Here is a 21,500-nt window from a genome sequence, read left to right as displayed (position 1 = left end):
AGTGGATTAAACCTTTGACTTTTGATTTCGCTCAAATCATGATATTAGGGTCGGAGGATCAAGCCCCCATAGGGCTCCATGCTGGACGTAGAGTCTGCTTGGGATTTTCTCTCTCTCTCTTCTCTCGAAAAGAAAAGAAGAAAAGCAGGTTCCTGGGCCAAATATCAAGAGATTTTGAATCCATACATTAGAGATGGGCATTGGGAATCTTCATTGAACAAACTTCTGTGGTGATTCATTCATTCATTCTTTCTTTTTTTTTTTCCCCCTCAAGAGGGAGAGAAAGAATCCAAAGCAGGCTCCACACCCAGGGCAGAGTCCCATACAGGGGTGAATCTCAGGACCCTGAGATCATGACCTGAGCCAAAACCAGGAGTGGAATGCTCAACCCAGTGAGCCACCCAGGAGATCCACAGACTTATGTGGTGATTCTGATGCAAGGAATTTGCAGACCATTCTTGAGAAACATGTGCTAGATGACTCTGAAAAATAAATGTACAGGGCACCTGGGTGGCTCAGTGGGTTGAGCCGTTGCCTTCGGCTCAGGTCATGATCTCAGGGTCCTGGGATCAAGTCCCGCATCCGGCTCTCTGCTCAGCAGGGAGCCTGCTTCCCTTCCTCTCTCTCTGCCTGCTTCTTGCCTACTTGTGATCTCTCTCTCTAACAAATAAATAAATAAAATCTTAAAAAAAATAAATGTACAAAAGGCTGTTCTTTGATCTTTATATTTTATGTACCTAAGAAGTTTATAAATGGAAAGGAAAGCTCTAGTGTCTATTTAGTGAGTCAGACCCAATCACCACTCACCCTCCCTCTTCTGCTGTCACAAAGCTACACTTCTAGTGCCAACTGGCATAGCATGTATATTTACTTCAACCCCAGATTTTCATGGTGTTTTTTTTATAGAAAGGGTAATGTAGACCATCTTGCGCAAAAGAGGATGGAGGTGGTAAGTTTTGCTTGGATTTCTATATGTTTCTGCTTTGATTCTCCTTTTAAATATATGTTGCCTGTAAATATTTCACAAGGAGAAAGCGCCAAGGACCCTAAGAAACTATTTTAAAAATGAAAAATCTCTTCCTGGTTTAATGTGTAGTCTGACAGATGGACACCTACTGCTTTCTTTTTGGAAGAGCTACATGGGTTTTTCTTCTTTCCCTCTCTTTTATTTTTAAAAGTGATAGAAAGAAGGAATGATTCATTCACGTAATTAGAGTTCTCACATCATTGTTAAGGGAAATAAAAATTCATCAAGGAAACTTAGTATGTCTTCCATATCTAGTCATACAAAAGAATGGACCTCAGGCTTTGGGGCTGTTCCTTCTAGACATCAAAGTTAGGTTCCAAACCAACATTATGTATTTGTTCTCATTTCAATATGACTTGCGGAGGAAAAACCTGCAAGAGGTGAAGCTGGGCAAGGAATGATGAAGGCCATTTTAGGGAAATTTAAAAATGTGAAATTAGTATCTAATTTTCCTTATTCCAGTTAAAACTGTTAATTTCAAGAAACTGACTTATACATACATTACTTATTAATGTTTTGTACTGCATGCAACGATGGATAAGGAGCTGAAAAGGACTCAATTAGGGGAATTCTAGGATTTTGTCTATTTATTTTTTCATATATGACTGCTGAAATTCCACTCATCCTTCTTCTATGCTCAGTTCAAGTGACACCTCTCTGGGAAGCCCTCCTCTACCCTCTCACCCCCAACTGTTTGTATACCTCTCCTTGGAGCTTTTGCTATAGTCAGCATTTTGTGTTAATTTTATTATAGCTCTTGTTACCATCTTCCCTTGTAGTTTTCTTCCCTACTCTCTCCCTCCCTCTCTCCTTTCCTTTCTTTTGGGTGAATGATATGTTATTTAGTCAGTTTTGTTTACAAGTGAAACTCTGGGAATTCAAAATTAATATCCTTGCTAGTGAGCTTGTTACAGACAGCAGGAAAAGTTTCACCCTTGTGCTCCACATTGTTCCGCTATGTTTTATCGAAATGAACTTTTGTGAGTTGGCTGCCATCCAGTTTCACATGGATTCTCTTGCCCATAATTTTACTTGGGAAGACTAAGCCCTCCAGGATTGTTTGTTTGTTCATTTATTTATCAAAAAAGATTTTAAATTTATTTGACAGACAGAGATCACAAGTAGGCAGAGAGGCAGGCAGAGAGAGAAGGGGAAGCAGGATCCCTGCCTAGCAGAGAGCCTGATGCAGGGCTCAATCCCAGGACCCTGGGATCATGACCCAAGCTGAAGGCAGAGGCCCCAACACACTGAGTCACCCAGGCGCCCCAGTCCTCCAGGATTGTATCATGCACAGCTGTCAGAGTTGAACACTTGCTTATTTTTTTTTCACAGTTTTTTTGAGTTGGCTCAGGCAACTCTGGGCGATAAAGACATCGCACTTCCCACTGAACTTTTTCTCCAGTTTATGAAATATCTGGACTTGGATTTTCTGGAAAGATTTCAATTGAGGAATGGGAACAAAAATTATAGTAGCTTTCTGATCACCAACTTAAGTTTCCTTGTCTGTTGTTATATTCAACTCCCTTAGCTGGGCCTTGAGTTTTGAGTTCATTTGCAGCTGAAGGAAAGCTTAGGAGATGCTAGACTCTTCTGTAGCCGTTGGTTTCATGATATTTTGGCTCAAACGGAACATGGCCTCTCTCTTTGGTGAGCACTGGCCTAACCACTGTAGTTTCTTATTTGCTTAATTCACTTAGGAAACAATGAGTTTATTAAAGGCCTCAATCTGAATATATTTTTGGGTTTCCTTGTGCTCAGCGCAGTGCCTGGCATATAATAGGTTTCTAACGAGCTGTGGTTAGTCTGAAAAATTACTTGTTCCTCTCTTTAACAGTGTGTGTATGTGATCCTACAAATCTCAAACTGCTATGGTTGAAAGGAATCATTAATAATTTTCTAAAGTACAGATGGCTGTGGTGAGATTTCCCAAGTTTCAGTGTCCATATTTGTAAAATGGAAAACTGCTTATCTTTTATTTATTTATTTATTTGACAGACAGAAATCACAAGTAGGCAGAGAGGCAGGCAGAGAGGCAGGCAGAGAGAGAGGGGAGAAAGCAGGCTCCCCGCTGAGCAAAGAGCCCGATGCGGGGCTCGATCCCAGGACCCTGGGATCATGACCTGAGTTGAAGGCAGAGGCTTTAACCCACTGAGCCACCCAGGCGCCCCAGAACTGCTTATCTTATAGGTGGTTGAGAACACCACATATTCACTATGTGATGGTGGGTAACTAATCTAAGCTTTTGGAACCAGTTTCCTTGTCTTAAAATTTGAGTTAATGTGAGGATTAAGTGTGGTAATCCATATAACCCACACGGCAATGCCTGCTAATGATAAGCATTCAGTGATAATCCCATTAAAGATGAAATGAAATATTAACAATGACATATATATTTTTTCTTGAGAGAGAGAGAAAGCACGTGCAAGTTGGGGAGGGGAGGAGCAGAGTGACAAGGAGACAGAATCTTAAGGAGGCTCTGCAAGCCTGGAGACTGAGGTGGGGCTCCATCTCACAACCCTGAAATCACGATGTGCGGGGAAACCAAGAGTCAGTTGCTAAACCCACTTAGCCACCCAGGTGCCCTGACGATGGCTTATATTAATAAATGACTTATTAACAATGAAATGAAGTGCTGTATGAAGAAGTGCTGTAAAGTTATATTAAATGTAGGGTTTTGTCATTATTTTTACCCTTATTCTTATTGGGAGATAAAATAAGAGCCATAAATAACTTGATATTGATACTAGAATAAGAACTATAAATGAACCAAATAAAAAAATTCCACAGGCATTCCAATCTTTGGATTCGTTATTAGTACTGGTGCATGTTATATTATTATGACTGGTGCATATTTTATTATTATGCACATTAGCATACTCGTTATAAAACCTGAACTACAAGTCCCATCATTCTTTCAAAGGCGGGGCGCGGGGGGGGGGGGGGAACCGGGCCCAGAATAACTGGGCCCGGATGTAGATAGAAAACTACGTTTCCCAGAGGGCGTCACTCCCACATCGCCACTATATATAAAGTCCATCCGGGTTCTTCGAGATGCTGTTTGGCGACTCGTCGCCATTCCCGGAGCACCTCGGCCTCGGCCTAGAGGCGAGTGTCGGTCGCTGTGTCGGAGACACACGTCCCCGACACCAAGACAGCCAGCCCTCTCCCCTGCCCCGCGGCGGGAGAGCGTGTCCGGCCGGCCGGCGGGGCTCGCGCACCCTCCCTCGCCTCCCCTTCCCCCGCAGCCTCCGCCCCGCCAGGCCCGGCCCGGACCTCCGAGCCCCGGCCTCCTCCTCCTTCTCTGTCACCACCGCCGCCGCTGGGCTCGACAGCCCCGCCCGCCGCTTCTCTTCACAGTTTGAGAAGCCGAGGAAGGAAACAGGGAAAAATGTCGCCATGAAGGCCGAGAACCGCTGCCGCCGCCGACCCCCGCCGGCCCCGAACGCCATGAGCCTGGGTCCCCGCCGCGCCCGCTCCGCTCCGACCGCCGCCGCCGCCGAGGCCCCCGTTGATGCCGCAGAGCTCCCCCAGCGCCGCCGCCACCGCTTCCGACATGGACAAGAACAGCGGCTCCAGCAGCTCCTCCGCCTCTTCGGGCAGCAGCAAAGGGCAACAGCCGCCCCGCTCCGCCTCGGCGGGGCCGGCCGGCGAGTCTAAACCCAAGAGCGGTAAGGGCGGTGGGAGGGAGGGGGGCGACTGCCCCTGCGGCCGGGGAGGATCCTCGCTCCGGTGTCTGCTAGGTCACCCAGGGACAGCCCACTTTATATTATCGTTTCCTACCTTTCTCCCCTTTTCCGTGGCTCCAATTATTTGAAAATTAAAACTTAATGGGCACTGTACAGCGTCGTTTACGTGAATCCTTGCATTAACCTTGCATTAATACACGAAACAGATGGGTGAAGTAGGTGCTATTCTTATCCCCATTTTGCGGATGAGGAAACTGAGGTTCAGAAAAGATAAGGTCACTCAGCCAGTATGTGCCTCACGGCGGGCCGTAAGACCTGGTTGTCTGACTCACCAGTCCAAGCTCCTAAACCACCAAGTTGTTCTACCCTTTAATGTTGAATTAGCATTGGATGGCATTCAAATTTAAACAGTGGAGGGTGGGGCCCAAGGACTTTTCAAACTCAAATTTCATATTTAATAACCTGGTTTCAGATCCATCTCTCTGTTGAACAGGATTCGTCCTCAGATGGCTTTGTTTCCTGTGGAATAGTGGTTAAGAGCATGGGCTCTGTTTCAGTCTTTTTAGATCTGCCAGACCTTGAGCTTCCAAGTTTCCCTTTTCTGTAAATGTGGAGATGATTAGAATTAAATAAGTTAACTTAGGGAGCAAATGAACTAAGAGCTTAGAAGAATACCTGACACCTATTATTCACCAAATACACATCATGCCTATTTCGCTGTGTAGGTTAGAGGCCTTTTACAGGGAAGATTTTGTCATTTTTGTAGTTATGCTTCTCAGTATTATGACCATCATGGTGATGATAGCTACCATTTATTGAGGGCTTACCATGTGCCAGCGAGTAGGTTTATACCTCTGTTATTTATAGCATATTAACCTGTCCAGTATGGTGGAATTGTCCTTTATTTTTTTCTTAATTTTATTTTATTTATTTGAGAGAGAGAGATCACAAGTAGAGAGGGAGGCAGAGAGGGGAAAGCAGGCTCCCTGCTGAGCAGAGGGCCTGATGGGGGGCTCGATCATGACCTGAGCTGAAGGCAGAGGCTTAACACACTGAGTCACCCAGGCACCCCAGAATTGTTCATTTCTAAAGAAGGAAAAAGCCAAGAGGCCAGGAGTTTAGGTGTTCGCAGAGTCTGGAATCGAATGTTCTCCATCTTACTTCAAAGCCTGTGTACAAATCTCTGCTATTTTGTGCTGTGATTATATCAGCAGGAGTAGGAAGATGTTTTCAGTGGAAGTGGAGATATGTGGCAGACAGGTGAAGATTTGAAGTCTCCAAATGTGGAGGTCCAGTTTAAAACTTTTTTTTTTTTTTTAAAGATTTTACTTATTTATTTGACAGAGAGAAATCACAAGTAAACAGAGAGGCAGGCAGAGAGAGAGAGAGAGAGGGAAGCAGGCTCCCTGCTGAGCAGAGAGCCCGATGCGGGACTCGATCCCAGGACCCTGAGATCATGACCTGAGCCGAAGGCAGCGGCTTAACCCACTGAGCCACCCAGGTGCCCCCAGTTTAAAACTTTTTAAGATTTAAAAACTATAAGGCTTAAATGCAAAGAGGAAAAACACCTGTAAGGCTGACTTGAGTTCAGAATTGATCTGTTGGATATAGCAAACTTTTTTACGTGGTACGCTGAGTGCTTCTAGAAACTAATTGTGGAATTTCTGGTGGAGTCCAGTTGTCTTATCGTAAGAGAATGCTTTAAATATCTAAGCAGGAATTAGTGTGGACTTTCAGGCAGTATTATGTAGATTAATTTGGGGGTGTTGCACTTGTGTAGCTTTATCGCAGATCCGAGGGTAGCCGGCCCTCTTGGCCAAAACTGCTGGTTTTGTGTGGTCTGAGAGTATTTCTCAGTGTGGTTGATAAAAGAACTGCTTTTGCACTCTATTCCCAGATGTAAAGATAAAGATGGTGATTTTCTTTTTTTCTTTTTTTAAAAGATTTATTTATTTATTTATTTATTTGACAGAGAGAGATCACAGGTAGGTAGAGAGGCTGGCAGAGAGAGAGAGAGAGAGAGAGACGGAAGCAGGCTCCCTGCTAAGCAGAGAGCCCGATGCGGGACTCGATCCCAGGACCCCGAGACCATGACCTGAGCTGAAGGCAGCGGCTTAACCCACTGAGCTACCCAGGCGCCCCAAGATGGTGATTTTCTAGCTATCTAGATTGTCAACTAATTTTTCTGGGCTTGCAGTAAATGCCTTGAGTTTATTCTCAAGTGAGGCAGTAGTGAAAGTTTGTGACAATCCAAACAAGAAAACTGAAGTATTTTAAAGCATTTTACTTTGTCCCTGACTTTGTATATGTTGATTAGAACTAACTCTGATTACCCAAGAGGTTGATAGACACTTCTGTTATAGTTTCAGATAAACTTGAATAGAATACTTATTGTTGGCTTCATTCTGACTAAAGTGATTTTTTTTTTTATGACAAATACTGTAGAATGCTCTTAAAACACTTGTTCACCTTCTTAATTTAAAGCTTCTGAGGAAGGAAGTAAAAACTCCTGTAAAGGATTTTTTGCTAAGTTTTATAAAATATAATGTGCCCTCTGGTAGCATTAGGTTTTGTTTAGTATGTTAGAAAACTTGTGCATGTTTGCCATTGCCAGTGCCTACTTTCCTGGCTACTGCTGTGTACCCTTAGCAAATAGGTAGGATAGGTTTGTAGTTGATCAGCCATAATCCACTGCATGCATTTAGGAACAGATCAAAGGCAGAATAAGTAGATATTAAAAATGACTTAGGAAACGCTGGATATTAGCTAACTTTTAAGGTTGAATTGAAGAATAGCATAAGCTCCATTAAGAACATTATAGCTAAGACCATGGCAGCAGACATCATTTAGGATCTCTTACACAATGATTCTAGGGAGTTGCTCTAACAAAACGGTAGGCCCAAATTCAGCATAATTCCATAAGAGGTTTCTATAGTATTTCAGAAGTTGACCCAACACTTCATGTACTCGATTCTGCTGGAAACTGTTGAAAGGACCTCTTGAGTTTCAGAGTACTGAGTTGAAGAAAGAAAGGGGAAGTAAGGTGAAAATACATAACTTGCCTTCTTTTGTCAAAGTAACAAGAATAAGGATTGTTCAGATTTTAAATATTTAATTCCCATTTCCTCTCTCCTCTCCCTACTTCAGGTGAAAAAACCCCTGTCTGTCCTATTTTCTAAACTGCATGACAGAAGTGGTCATTTGCTTCCTAGTTACATGTTTAATATACTTGAGTCTTTGTTCCTGCAGTTGGCTTAAGTTCATGCATGCGGGAAATAGGTAAATTTGGCTCCTGGGATTTACTTGATCTTTTCTGCCAGAGTGGCATACCACAGTTTCTTTGCTTTGGCTGATTGCTTCAAACATTCATATAACACTCCTTTTCTTAGGTATATTCCTACAGCTTTGTTCCAGTAGTTCTAAGATACAATTCTAAGAACACTTAACAGTGAATAGCCTAGGAATATGGCCCAGAGGAGAAAGGTGGTTTAGGGTTTGGGGAAAGTCATTTAGAAGGAGCAAAGAAAGTAAAAAGAGGCAGGAGAGGTTACGCAGTTTATGGACAAACAATGGACCCTGGCCCAGAACCAGGCTCTTGCCCCATTCCCCTGGGTGGGGGATATACTACCATGGAGGTTAAGGGAAGGTCAGGTATTATGAAGCAGTTATTTTGAGGTTGGTGATATGAAGCACTATCCTGACACACTTCCTCTTATTCCGGTACCAGGAGCCAGATTACTAGTGGTAATCTGCCTTGAAGAATGCTTCTGGGCTGTAAATGGACCTGGAGATTTTTGATGGCTTTGAAAATTGAGGTGACTTGAGCCTTTAATAAAAACCACTTAGAGAAGTCATAAGAATTTCGGGGCCTTTTGGCTGAAGTCCTTGGTTTATATGGCTTTGTTGGAAGTCTAGGGGGTGCTTTTGACAAGAATGATTTAGACATATTAATAATAGTAGTCTTCCAAATAATAATGGCAACTTTGTGCTAACCACTGTGGTAGGCATTTTACAGAAGTGTTCCCTTAATCTTCATGACATTATGAGGAGGTGGGGTAGAGGATAAGCCTCAGATCACGGACAAGAAAACTGAGGCTTTAGAGGGGGGTGAGAGTGATTTGTTCAAGTGTTTTTTTTTTTTTTTTAAGAGAGGGAGAGATGGGGAGGGCTGGGAGGAGAGCAGAGGGAGAGAGAATTTTTTTTTTAAAGATTTTATTTATTTATTTATTTATTAAAAAGATTTTATTTATTTATTTGACAGAGAGAACAGATCACAAGTAGGCAGAGAGGCAGGCAGAGAGAGAGAGGGAAGCAGGTTTCCTGCCGAACAGAGAGCCTGATGCGGGACTTGATCCCAGGGCTCGGGATCAAGACCTGAGCCGAAGGCAGAGGCTTTAACCCACTGAGCCACCCAGGTGCCCCTAAGATTTTATTTATTTGAGAGAGAGCATGAGAGAGAGAGAGAAAAGGTCAGAGGGAGAAGCAGACTCTCCATGGATCTGGGAGCCTAATGTGAGACTTGATCCCAGGACTCTGGGATCATGACCTGAGCTGAAGGCAGTTGCTTAACCAACTGAGCCACCCAGGCGCCCGAGGGTTTTTTCTTTTTCTTTCTTTCTTTCTTTTTTTTTAAAATCCACCCATACTTCCTTCTTTCCTTCTTTTTTTTTTTTTCCCCCCAAGATTTTTATTTATTTATTTGATAGACAGAGAGAGATCACAAGTAGGCAGAGAGGCAGGCAGAGAGAGAGGGGGAAGCAGGCTCCCCGCTGAGCAGAGAGCCGGATGTGGGGCTTGATCCCAGGACCTTGAGATCATGACCCGAGCTGAAGGCAGAGGCTTAAACCACTGAGCCACCCAGGCCCTTCTTTCCTTCTTTTTAAAAAGAATTTCTTTATTTGACAGACAAAGCAAGAGAGGGAACAGGCACCCTGAGAGAGAGAATCCTTAGCAGGCTCTGTGCCCAGTGTGGAGCCCTACATGGGGCTCGATCATGACCTGAGCTGAAATCAGGAGTCCACCTACTGACCCACACAGGTGTCTCTCAAGTGAATTCTTAGGAGGTCTGAGGCAGGGGCACCTGGGTGGCTCAGTCGGGTTAAGTGTCTGCCTATGGCTCAGGTCATAAGCTCAGGGTCCTGAGCAGGGAGCCAGGGTTTCCCTCGCCCTTTGCTGCTCCCCCTGCTTATGCTCTGTCTCTGTCAGATAAATAAATAAAATCTTAAAAAAAAAAAAGTTCTAGGCAGTATTTATAAATTGCCCTTTGTATGCAGGTAACTTGGCACTTGCCATTCTTTTTTAACATAAGACCTGGTTTATTATATATTTTTTAAATTTTTTAATTTTATTAACATATAATGTATTATTTGCTTCAGGGTTACAGGTCTGTGAATCATCAATCTTACACAATTCACAGCACTGACCATAACACACATTCTCCCCAATGTCCCTCACTCAACACCCTGTCCCTTCTCTCCCCTCCCACCCCCAGCAACCCTCAGTTTGTTGGCATGTGTCATTTTTTTTTGTTTTAAGATTTTATTTATTTATTTGACAGAGATCACAAGCAGGCAGAGAGGCAGGCAGAGAGAGAGGGGGAAGCAGGCTCCCTGCTGAGCAGAGATCCCGATTCGGGGCTCAATCCGAGGACCCTGAGACCATGACCTGAGCTGAAGGCAGAGGCTTAACCCACTGAGCTGCCCAGGTGCCCTGGCACGTGTCATTTTTTTATACCACTTCTCTCTTTCTTTCATTAAGAATTACTAATTTCAGCTGGATTCAATTCGTTGTCAGTTGTTTCTATAGTAAGGCCATATGTTGCCCCTCCAGGGGTGCTTGTCAACTACTCCAAGTGATGGGTAAGCAACTTTCTTGTGATTACAGCATGAATCAGCAGCAGAAACTTCCTGGCTGGTTTTCTGACCGCTAGGTTGTGCCACCTGTTAGAACTAGAGCTAGAAATGTTGATGATGCCAAGTTATTTTTTTTAAATAGTCTTTTTTTTTTTTTTTTAAGATTTTATTTATTTGACAGAGAGAGAGAAATCACAAGCAGGCAGAGAGGCAGGCAGAGAGAGAGAGGGGAGGAAGCAGGCTCCCTGCGGAGCAGAGAGCCCGACATGGGGCTCGATCCCAGGATCCTGGGATCATGACCTGAGCCGAAGGCAGAGGCTTTAACCCACTGAGCCACCCAGGTGCCCCGATGATGCCAAATTATTTAACTGTGGAAAAATTTTGGCCTTTAATTTGGCAATGGAGGGAAAGACTGAGATGTGTTATTTGGTAGAGACCTTTCTGTTAGGGAGATGTGGAAGAACTGAGACATGGATTAAGGTTTCAAGTCTCTTGTTGACTCTGTGATCCTGAGTTCTGGATTTGAGTCATTTAACCAACAGTCTTGTCCATTTTAGAATGTGTCTTGATAGTCGTCCTCTGTAGTTCTCCGCTCTGGCTTGTGCATCAGAATTTCTTGAGGCTCTTTTTTATTTTATTTATTTATTTATTTAATAGGGATGTGTGGAGCTCTTCCCTAGGGATTCTTTCTGATTTTTTTTTTAATATTTTATTTATTTATATGACAGAGAGAGGCACAGCAAGAGAGGGAACAGAAGCAGGGGGAACGGGAGAAGGAGAAGCAGGCTTCCCTGCTCCCAGGACCCTGGGATCACAACCTGAGCCAAAAGCAGACACTCAACAACTGAACCACCCAGGTGCCCCTCTTTCTGATTTTTTAGGTCTAGATTGGGTCCTTGGGCCAGTTTTAAAAGTCTCTGCGAGTGAGTCTTCTGTGCAGCCAGGACTGAGAACCACCACTTGGAAATTTAAAACTTATAGTGGAGAATATGTTTCTGCCAGGAACTTGACTTTTTCCAAAATCTGAAGCAGATCATCTTTATTGCTGTCTCCTTTCAGAGAAAAGAGGACAGATTCTACCCCCCCCCATGTTGTTCATCTGTGTGTCCTGACAAGTTGTCTATGAGATATACCAAAAACTGTACTCCTAATTTTATCTCTGGGTCACAGGCCTGACTGTACCTTCAGTCTTTAGCTGCCTGTTGCCTGGGTCTGGAGATAAAGCCAGACTCTCACTTCAGTTATCTAACTTCATACTTTTAGGCGACTGGAAGACAAGATGATGGAGTTTGTTTGAGCAGCTAAAATCGTGATACATATGTGGTCATTTTGTAATCTGTTTTAGAAATGAGCAGTTCCCTGTCCATCAGAGAGCAGTTCTGTAAATGTGATGAAACTGTTTCCTTGCCTGTGTGGTAATAAGTGAAGAAATAAAAATAGAACTTTCTTGTTCAAATGTAGAATCTGGCTTTACCTAAATCTATGTAACTCTTAGGTGCTTGTATTGAAAGTATTAGGGTCAAATGCGGTATCATCTGAAACAGTCCTCGGTAATGAGGTTTGGAAAATCCGTGTTTTCTGTACCTGCCTGTTTTCATAAGCCCTCATTTGTTCTCATGGTGAAGTTAGCTTGGACCCTATTCCTCTGAATTTTCTACTTATTTGAAATCTTATTATCAACTCCACAAGTAAGAACATTTGCGAGAGAACTAAATCTTCACTTTTTGTTACCAGTGATGCTGTGTTGGTCAGTAACTGTGGCTGACTGAAATAGTAGGTAAAAGTGTAGTTCTTAAGTTCTAACTTCAGGTTAAACTCTGGTCAGTTTCCCTACCTGGGATTGAAAGGTGATTGGTAGGAGTAAACCTAGCCTGGCAGAGTTTCTGTGACCATCTGCTCTCTGCATTGCTGCCATCGCCTGTGACTCCTCGACTCCCAGGTTGTGATTTGGTCAGGTTTGGAGAGGATGGCATATTTGTCAGAGAGAGAGAGAATGAGAGCGAGCACAGGCAGACAGAGTGGCAGGCAGGGTCAGAGGGAGGCTCTCTGCCAAGCAAGGAGCCTGATGTGGGACTGATCCCAGGACGCTGGGATCATGACCTGAGCCGAAGGCAGCTGCTTAACCAACCACCCAGGCGTCCCAGCATACCTCTCAGTTAAGCCATGCTGGTGACAAGGGAAGTGTGAAGTGGTTGATTTCAAAATTCAGACTTTTGGGACGCCTGGGTGGTTCAGTTGGTTAAGCAGCTGCCTTCGGCTCAGGTCATGATCCCAGGGTCCTGGGATGGAGTCCCACATCGGACTCCTTGCTCAGCAGGGAGCCTGCTTCTCCCTCTGCCTCTGCCTGCCTCTTTGTCTGCCTGTGCTCGCTCGCTCTCCCCCCCCCCCCGGCAAATAAATAAATAAAATCTTAAAAATAAATAAATAAATAAACAAACAAAATTCAGACTTTGATTTTATCAGCTCGTGCTTCCTTTTCTTTCTTTCTTCTTCTTCTTCTTTTTCTTTTCTTTCTTTTTTTCTTTTTAAGATTTTCTTTTATTTGACGGGGAGAGAGAGAGAGAGAGCGAGAGCGAGTACAGGTAGACAGAGCAGCAGGCTGGTGGGGGCCAGGAAGCAGCCTCCCTGATGAGCAGGGAGCCTGATGTGGGGTTCGATCCCAGGACCCCGAGATCATGACCTGAGCCGAAGGCAGAGAGGCTTAACCCACTGAGCCACCCAGGTGCCCCTCCTTTTCTTTTTTTGAGGGTATCTTTACTTTGGACTTATTAGTCTGCTATAAAATTAGTTGGTCATCTTACCTAGAAATAATTTTTTCTAGGGACTTAGTAGTTTTCAAAATTACCCAAACGGTAAGTATACAGAACTTTTTGTTTACTTAAGTCAGAATCTTAGAGGGTGAGACCTGAGCATAGGGATCCCCTAAAAGCTTATTTGGGTGATTCCTTCAAACTGGCAGGATTGGAAACCACTTGATTAGGTAAAAGTGAAGCTGCATTTTCCGAAGTTAACTGTCTTAACAGCCTGCGCATTGCCTTTCCAGATCTGTTTGTTTGTTTGTTTGTTTCTTTCTTTTTTTAAAGATTTTATTTATTTATTTGACAGAGATCACAAGTAGGCAGAGAGGCAGGCAGAGAGAGAGAGAGAGAGAGGAGGAAGCAGGCTCCCCGTGGAGGAGAGAGCCTGATGTGGGGCTTGATCCCAGGACCCTGAGATCATGACCTGAGCTGAAGGCAGAGGCTTTAACTCACTGAGCCACCCAGGCGTCCCTCCAGATCTGTTTCTTTTTAAAAAAGATTTTATTTATTTATTTGACAGAGAGAGGCCTCACAGGTAGGCAGAGAGGCAGGCGGAGAGGAGGGCGGGAAGCAGGTTCCCCGCCGAGCAGAGAGCCTGATGCGGGGCTCGATCCCAGGACCCTGAGATCATGACCCAAGCCAGAAGCAGAGGCTCAACCCACTGAGCCACCCAGGCACCTCTCTTTTTTCTTTTTTTAAGATTTTATTTATTTATTTGACAGAAAGAGAGAGAGCACTCAAGCATGGTGAGCGGCAGGAAGAGGGAGAAGCAGGCTCCCTGCTGAGTAGGGAGCCCAATGCGGGACTTGATCTCAGGACCCCAGGATCATGACCTGAGGCAAGGGCAGCCGCTTAACTGACTGAGCCACCCAGGTGCCCCTCCAGACCTGTTCTCTATATATATTTATATATATACAAACACACACTGATAAATATGTGCCCCTAGAAAAAAATTTTTAAATTAAGATTTTACTTTTAATACCAGTATAGTTAACATATATTAGTTTCAGGTGTACAATATAGTGGTTCAATAGTTGTATCTATTACTCAGTGCTTATCATGATACTTGTACTCTTTAATCCCCTTCACCTATTTCACTACCCCCCCACTTCCCCTCTGGTAACCATCAGTTCACCTTAGTTAAGAGTCTGTTTCTTGGTGTGTATGTCTCCCTCTATTTTTCTACGAATCATATATGTATATATATATACACATACATATATATATATACACATACACACGTATATATATACAGACACACACACTTCTTTTTTTTAAGATTTTGTTTATTTATTTGACAGGTCACAAGTAGGATGAGAGGCAGGCAGAGAGAGGGGGGAAGCAGGCTCCCTGCTGAACAGAGAGCCCAATTTGGGGCTTGATCCCAGGACCCTGGGATCATGACCTGAGCCGAAGGCAGAGGCTTTAACCCACTGAGCCACCCAGGCACCCCTATATATTCTTTTCTTTTTTTAAAGATTTTTTTATTTGACACAGAGAGAGAACACAAGCAGGGGAGCAGCAAAGAGAGAGGGAGAAGTGCCCTTGAATTACATATTTTTAATATAACAGGATTAAGCTATATTTGGGGGGAGAAACTTCGTAGTTTCTGAGGCTCATGGTGGAATCCTCTTGATTTTTAAAGCACCACCTCCTTAAAGTTTGAGCGTAAGCCTAATGGATTTCTTCATTAAGAATCCCCCAACTTCCATTCTAAGTTTCTGCTGAAATGAAAGCCATTAAATTAGTATGTAGCCTTGATTTGGTCAGATTTCCATGTTGAAATAAGATATGCAGTGAATATAGACAAATCTAAGACAGGATGAAAATCTTTTTTTTTTTTTCTTAAATTTAATTTTTAATTAAAAAAATTTTTTTTTTGTAAACATAAAATGTATTTTTATCCCCAGGGGTACAGGTCTGTGAATCGCCAGGTTTACACACTTCACAGCACTCACCATAGCACATAACCTCCCCAATGTCCGAAACCCCACCACCCTCTCCCTACCCACCTCCCCCCAGCAACCCTCAGTTTGTTTTGTGATATTAAGAGTCACTTATGGTGTGTCTCCCTCCCGATCCCATCATGTTTCATTTGTTCTTTTCCTACCCCCTAAACCCCCCATGTTGCATCTCCACTTCCTCATATCAGGGAGATCATATGATAGTTGTCTTTCTCCGATTGACTTTTTTAAGTCTGTCATTTTGTGAGAGATGTGGCAAGTGTATGAAATGGAGAGTGAAAGGAAATTATGCACTGTGTCTAAGTTGGTATTCTATGGATAGGGGCAAATTTAAATTATTCTTCCAGATTTCAAAATTGAACATGTGTTCTTATGACTGGAGGAAAAAAGCAAGAAATATATTTAAAAATTTTTTTTCTCAGATTTTACTTGAGAGGGGGAAGAGAGAGTGAGCCAGGGGGAGGGCAAAGAGAGAAGGAGAGAGAATCTTAAGCACACTCCATACGGAGCTGCAGGGATCAGTCTGACAACCCTGAGATTATGACCTGAGTGGAAACCAAGAGTCGGATGCTTGACTGAACCACCCAGGCGCTCCAAGAAATGTTTTTTTAAAAGAATATGACTCATGTTGGGATGCCTGGGTGGCTCAGTTGGTTAAGCAGCTGCCTTCGGCTGTGCTCGCTCTCTCTCCCTCGCTCTCTGACAAATAAATAAATAAAATCTTAAAAAAAAAAAAAAAGAATATGACTCATGCTGATATGACTCATGCTAATACGTTTTTAGAACTCAACTAATTTTGTTTTGTCAATTTAATGGCTTCTCAGTTTGATGTCTAGTGTATATGTAAGTATTATTTTGCTTTTATGCCTTTCGAATGTACCTGCTAGAGCCTAGCCCAAGCCTTTGCACTATAGAATCTTGCTATGTTGTAGTAATTTAAGGAGAATAATGTCTTCTATCCTGCTTCCAGGTAAAATACTTTTCCCTAACAGATATAGGTTGACCCCTTTTTGGTTTTCTTTTCTTTTTCTTTTTTCAAATTAAAAAAAATTTTTAAAAAGTAGAGTGTATGGCCAACGTGGTGCTTCCAAACTTAGGACCCTGAGATCAAGAGTTGCATGCCCTGTGGACTGAACCAGCCCGAGTGCCCCAGGCACTTTTTAATCACTTCATCTAAGTTGACTTCTGTAAGGGCAGTTGTTAAACCCTGTAAAAAAGAGAGATACTGTGAACTAAAAATCTCTGTGGTTTCATTTGCATTTGTATCCCTCTTGAAGGAGGGACCCTTCAGGCTTCGGCATTTAAAAAAAAAAGTTGGGGGGCGCCTGGGTGGCTCAGTGGGTTAAAGCCTCTACCTTCAGCTCCGGTAATGATCCCAGGGTCCTGGGATCGGGTCCTACATTGGGCTCTCTGCCTGCCTCTCTGACTACATGTGATCTCTGTCAAATAAAAAAAAAAAAAAAAAAAAAAAAAAAGTTGGGACACCTGGGTGGCTCAGTGGGTTGAGCATCTGCCTTCTGCTGGGGTTGTGATCCTGGGGTTCTGGGATGGAGCCCCCGCATTGGGCTTCTTGCTCAGTGGGCAGTCTGCCTCTGCTTCTCCCTCTCCATCGCTCATGCTTCCTCACGCATTTTCTCTCTCTCTCTCTCACTTGATCACTCTCTCAAATAAATAAGTAAATACAATCTGTAACAAAAATAAAGAGCCAAAGTAAAAACCACCTTACTGTGAGTTGTCTTGCCCAAAGCTCTGGTCCAAACCGAGGTTTCTTATTAGAGATTGTGGAAGGGTCTATTTACCATTATTTTTATTTTTAAAGATTTTATTTTCCTAAAACCCTAAGATCAAGAGTCCCAGGCTCTTCTGACTGAGCCAGCCAGGTATCCCTGTTAGTTAGTTTGTTTGTTTGTTTATTTATTTATTTTTAAAAGATTTTATTTATTTATTTGACAGAGAGAGATCACAAGTAAACAGAGAGGCAGGCAGAGAGAGAGAGAGGAGGAAGCAGGCTCCCTGCTGAGCAGAGAGCCCGATGTGGGACTCGATCCCAGGACCCTGAGATCACAACCTGAGCCGAAGGCAACGGCTCAACCCACTGAGCCACCCAGGCGCCCATCCCTGTTAGTTAAGATTTTTTTTTTAGGTATTTTCTACCTGATGGGGATGCTTGAACCTACAACCCCAAGATAAAGCATCACATGCTCTTCCAACTGATCCTCCAGGAGCCCTGTGTATCATTTCTTAACTAATTCTTTGCATTTCTTGCTTTCAGATGGAAAGAACTCAAGTGGATCCAAGCGTTTTAATCGCAAACGTGAACCTTCCTATCCCAAAAATGAAAATTTTAGCAACCAGTCCCGTCGCTCCAATTCACAGAAAAGCAAAACTTTTAACAAGATGCCTCCACAGAGGGGCGGCGGCAGCAGCAAAGTCTTTAGCTCTTCTTTTAATGGTGGAAGACGAGATGAGGTATGGAATTTAAGAATGGCCTTTCTAAAATAAGAAGCGTGAGTTCTGATTCCGCCCCCCCTCCCCCAGGTTTATCAGTAGTTGGTGAGGAGAGAAACATGAAAAAGTAAATAACCAAAGCAGTCTTGAATAGTTGAGGATTAACTAGGTTTGGAACTTTGCCTCTTTTTTTCCCTTGAAAGTTAGGGAGATTTCCTTGGTGGAAGAAGACATCATTATCCTGGATTGTGAGAAATTACAGCAAATTTGGGGTACCTTACATTGTATAATCCTTCTGTCATCACTCCTGAATTAGAGGTACCTCTTAAATATTTAAGTAATAAAGTGACTTCAGTTAATTTTTTTTTTTTTAAAGATTTTATTTATTTATCTGACAGACAGAGATCACAAGTAGGCAGACAGGCAGGCAGAGAGAGGGCGAGGAGGAAGCAGGCTCCCTGCAGAGCAGAGAGCCCGATGCGGGACTCAATCCCATGACCCTGAGATCATGACCTGAGCCGAAGGCAGCGGCTTAAACCACTGAGCCACCCAGGCGCCTGTGACATCAGTTAATTAATGGCATTTGCGCTGTTCCTAGCAGAATGCACAATGCTATATCCTTAGTCCCAGGTACTCTGATTTTAGGAGTTTCTCAGGTATCCTTTTGTAAGTCCATAAAGACTTCCTTACAAGGAAGTTAATTGTAGCATTGTTGGTAGTTAGAAGATCTGGGAAACAACTTTAATTAGCAAGGGACTGGTTAAATTGTCTTCCTGTTTGAATGTTCCATATTATGTAGCCATTATAGAATAAGACACATTTAATGTATTTATAGAAGAATTCATTCATTCACCAAGAATTTAGTTCTCCTCTGCTGTGTATCAGATACTATTCAGTTTGGAATACAATACTGAGTGGAATATTGTCCCTCAGAAGCTTATATTCTAGTTCAGGGAGATAATAAATGATTATACACTTGAACCTTGAAAAACACAGGTTTGAACTGCATGGGTCCACTTATGTGGGTTTTTTTTTTTTTAATAAATATAATACAGTACTGTAAATGTGATTTGATTTTCTCTACCTTTTTAAGATTTTGTTTACTGAGAGAATGTGTGATTAGGGAGAGGGGCAGAGGGAGAGAGAATCTCATGCAGACTCCATGCTGAGCATGGAGCATGACGTGGGGCTTGATCCTATAACTCTGAGATCATGAGCTGAGCTGAAATCAAGAGTTGGACGCTTAACCGACTGAGCCACCCAGGTGTCTTTGTTTTGATTTTCTTTCTTTCTTTTTTTTTAAAGTACATTTTATTTATTTATTTTAAATTTTTTAAAAGATTTTATTTATTTGTCAGAGAGAGAGAGAGCACAAGGAGGCAGAGGCAGAGAGAGAAGCAGGCTCCCTGCTGAGCAAGGAGCCCGATGTGGGACTCGATCCCAGGATCCTGGGATCATGACCCGAGCTGAGGGCAGCAGCTTAACCCACTGAGTCACCCAGGTGTCCCTCTTTTTTTTTTTTAAGATTTTATTTACTTATTTGACAGACAGAAATCACAAGAAGGCAGAGAGGCAGCCAGAGAGAGAGAGGAGAAAGCAGGCTCCCTGCCGAGCAGAGAGCCCGATGTGGGGCTCGATCCCAGGATCCTGGGATCATGACCTGAGCCGAAGGCAGAGGCTTTAACCCACTGTGCCACCCAGGCGCCCCCTCTTTTTTTTTTTTTTTTTAAAGATTTTATTTATTTGACAAACAGAGATCACAAGTAGGCAGAGAGGTTGGCGGGGTGGGGGGAAGCAGGCTTCCTGCAAGGCAGAGAGCGTGATGCGGGGCTCAATCCCAGGAACCCAGGATCATGACCTGAGCTGAAGGCAGAGGGTTTAACCCATTGAGCCACCCAGGGTCCCCTTGTTTTGATTTTCTTAATGACATTTCCTTTTCTCTAGCTTTATTTTAAAAATACAACATATAATGCCCATGATATATAAAACATGCGTTGAGTGTTTGTTATTGGTAAGGCTTCCAGTCAACAGTATGTTATTAGCAGTTAAGGTTTTGGGGGAGTCAACAGTCATACATGGGTTTTAGATTGTGCAGGCAGTTGGTGCTCCTAATGCCTGCATTGTTGAGGGGTCCTCTGTATAGTAAATCTGAAGGTACGTGCTTATTGAATTGAAAAAAGTAGACTGAAAGAGTTAGCATAGAGAATAACAAAGAATACAGTTTTATTTTTTATTTTTTTAAAGAGTTGACTTATTTGAGGGCGCCTGGGTGGCTCAGTTGTTGGGCCTCTGCCTTTGGCTCAGGTCAAGATCCCGGAATTCCGGGATTAAGTCCCACATTGGGCTCCCTGCTCAGCAGGGAGCCTGCTTCTCTCTCTCCTTCTCCCCCTGCTTGTGTTCCCTTTCTCGTTGTGTCTCTCTCTGTCAAATAAATAGAATCTTGGGAAAAAAAAAAAAAAAAGGTTTTACTTATTTGAGAGAGCATGCATGAGTGTGTGTGGGTTTGGGAGAGGGAGAGGCAGATTCCCCCCCACCCCCGAGCGGGGAGCATGATGTGGGGCTCTATCTCAGGACCCTGGGATCATGACCCGAGCTGAAGGCACACGGTTAACTAACTGAGCCATCTAGGCTCCCCAAGGGTACGGTTTTAGAAGGTGCTTAAGGAAAGCTGCTCTCGAGGAGGTGAAGTTTGAGTAGAGTCCTGAATGAGCATGGGAGCACACCATACAGTTTTGAGGAAGAGTGTCTTAGCCAGAAGGAATAACAAGTGCACAAGTAGTAAGGGATTAGAGGTGGTAATGTTTTTTGCTTGTTTGAGGTAAAACAAGTAGGCTTCCCTGGGAGGAGGAGGAGTAGGGAATGAAGCTAAAGAATGGGAAGGAGGGGTCAGATCATGTGGGGCCTTGCAGGACTTTACCTTTTGTTCAGAAAGATGGGAAGCCATCAGGGGTTTAGGAAGAGAAGTGCTGTAATCTGACTTGGAATTTTAAAGGGGAGTGTGGAACCAAGGAGGTCAGTTAGGAGGCTGTTAAGATGTTTCTGGTGAGGGGCGCCTGGGTGGCTCAGTGGTTTAGGCCTCTGCCTTCAGCTCAGGTCATGATCTTAGGGTTCTGGGATTGAGCCCCACATCGGGCTCTCTGCTCAGCGGGGAGCCTGCTTCCCCCTTTCTCTCTGCCTGCCTTCTGCCTACTTGTGATCTCTCTCTCTCTATCAAATAAATAAATAAATAAATAAATAAAAAATATATATAAAAAAAAAGATGTTTCTGGTGAGAGTGATGGAAACTTTGAAACAGCGATAGTTGGTGAGAGGTGTGCCCTTTGGGCTAATGTTTGAAGGTAGAGCCAACGTGACTTTTTAATTATGTTAGATATGGGGTCTGAGCAGAGTAAAAAATGAATGTTTTTGGCAGGAGTTCAATTCAGATACCATATGCTGAAGTGTGGAAGATTTCCAGAGAAGTACAGGGTTTGGGGGTTGTGGGGTAGAAAGGGGAGTTGAGATAAAGAACTTCGTTTTGGAAATACATTTATGTGAAGAGGTTTACTGGATTTCTTTTTTCTTTCTTTTCTTTTTTTTTTTTTTAAGATTTTATTTATTTATTTGACAGTGATCACTGTCAAGTGATCAGCTGAGCAGAAAGCCGGATGCAGGGCTCGACCCCAGGACCCAGAGATCATGGCCTGAACTGAAGGCAGAGGTTTAACCTACTGAGCCACCCAGGC

At 43.3% G+C, this 21,500-nt stretch overlaps 1 protein-coding gene and 1 pseudogene across 1 annotated transcript in view; one reads left to right on the top strand and one right to left on the bottom strand.

Moving 5' to 3' along the window:
* Positions 1 to 1,883: 1,883 nt before the first annotated feature.
* Positions 1,884 to 2,660, bottom strand: LOC122903636 (annotated as a pseudogene).
* A 1,435-nt stretch (positions 2,661 to 4,095) lies between these two features.
* The window catches only part of RNF10 (ring finger protein 10), a 41,201-nt gene continuing 23,796 nt past the window's right edge, over positions 4,096 to 21,500 (top strand). Inside the window, exons 1-2 of the mRNA XM_044244139.1 lie at positions 4,096 to 4,695; positions 17,600 to 17,796. Coding sequence (XP_044100074.1) covers positions 4,539 to 4,695; positions 17,600 to 17,796 — 354 coding nt within the window. The 5' untranslated portion in view covers positions 4,096 to 4,538. The remainder of the gene's footprint in view (positions 4,696 to 17,599; positions 17,797 to 21,500) is intronic.

This window comes from Neovison vison, chromosome 3 (assembly GCF_020171115.1).
Source record: "Neovison vison isolate M4711 chromosome 3, ASM_NN_V1, whole genome shotgun sequence".
Classification (NCBI taxonomy): domain Eukaryota; kingdom Metazoa; phylum Chordata; class Mammalia; order Carnivora; family Mustelidae; genus Neogale; species Neogale vison.
This window is presented reverse-complemented; position numbering and strand designations above follow the sequence as displayed.